At 64.4% G+C, this 1,111-nt stretch overlaps 1 protein-coding gene across 1 annotated transcript in view; it reads left to right on the top strand.

Moving 5' to 3' along the window:
• The window catches only part of FMNL1 (formin-like 1), a 9,584-nt gene that overhangs the window by 2,918 nt on the left and 5,555 nt on the right, over window positions 1–1,111 (top strand). The window contains exons 5-8 of the mRNA XM_009329976.1: window positions 47–155; window positions 394–470; window positions 556–649; window positions 996–1,070. Of these exons, the coding sequence (XP_009328251.1) occupies window positions 47–155; window positions 394–470; window positions 556–649; window positions 996–1,070 (355 nt within the window). The remainder of the gene's footprint in view (window positions 1–46; window positions 156–393; window positions 471–555; window positions 650–995; window positions 1,071–1,111) is intronic.

The raw sequence follows: 1,111 nt of genomic DNA, 5'->3' as shown, positions 1-1,111 counted from the left end.
GACCGCCCCCCCCGGCCCCCGCTCAGCTGCCCTCTCGCCTGCCCAGGCTGAACCCCTCGCACAGCAGGAAGGCACTGAGGAACTCCCGCCTCGTCAGCCAGAAGGACGACGTCCATGTCTGCATCATGTGTCTCCGCGCCATCATGAACTACCAGGTGGGAGAGGGCAGCGTCCTCGGGGACCCACGTGGAGCTCCCCAAAAGCCTGCGGGGCTGTCTTCAGGGTCTGGGTTTGGGTGGGGTGGGACCCGTTCTCCATCCCCTTGCTCAGATGTCCTGAATCAACCTCATGTCTGGTGGGGACGTGGCACGGGGATGTCCCAAGGTCCTGGAGCATCCCTCGGGTGGGGACAGGAGGGTGCATGACCCCGTTAATGCTCCTTTTCCCCCCAAGTCTGGCTTCAGCCTGGTAATGAACCACCCAGCCTGCGTCAATGAGATCACCCTGAGCCTCAACAACAAGAACGCCAGGTAGGACCCGTCCCCCGTCCTCCTGTCCCTCCGTCCCCTTGCCTGCCCCATGGCCCTGACCCCCTCGCGCCCCGTGTCTCCGCAGGACCAAGGCGCTGGTGCTGGAGCTGCTGGCCGCCGTCTGCCTGGTCCGAGGTGGCCACGACATCATCCTGGCTGCCTTCGACAACTTCAAGGAGGTGGTGAGTCCCCAGCAGGGACGCGTGGTCCCCACACTGACACCCGTGCTCCGGCTGGGTTCATGCCTCAGTTTCCCTATGTGTGGCAGAGTCCTGCATCATTAGGGCATCCTCCATCCTAAAAACGCCCATCCCGTGACTTGCTTGGGGATGCTCCGGCCATTGGGCTTGATGTCCCCATGCCAGCACCCGTCCCCATGGCCACGTCCCAACTGCACCAGGCGCTAGGCAGCACCCGGCAGGGCTGGGACAGTGTCACCAGTGGGTGCCTCCTGCCCCCCTACCCCCCTGGGTGCCCACCCTGGCCGCGTCCCTCCTGGCCCTCAGGCCCCTGCTCCCACCCCAGGTCTGCGGAGAGAAGAACCGCTTTGAGAAGCTGATGGAGTATTTCCGAAACGAGGACACCAACATCGACTTCATGGTGAGTGGCTGGCAGGGCTGGTGCTCTGCTGTCCCCAGGGC

The sequence above is a fragment of the Pygoscelis adeliae genome, unplaced genomic scaffold (genome assembly GCF_000699105.1).
Source record: "Pygoscelis adeliae isolate BGI_AS28 unplaced genomic scaffold, ASM69910v1 Scaffold718, whole genome shotgun sequence".
Classification (NCBI taxonomy): domain Eukaryota; kingdom Metazoa; phylum Chordata; class Aves; order Sphenisciformes; family Spheniscidae; genus Pygoscelis; species Pygoscelis adeliae.
This window is presented reverse-complemented; position numbering and strand designations above follow the sequence as displayed.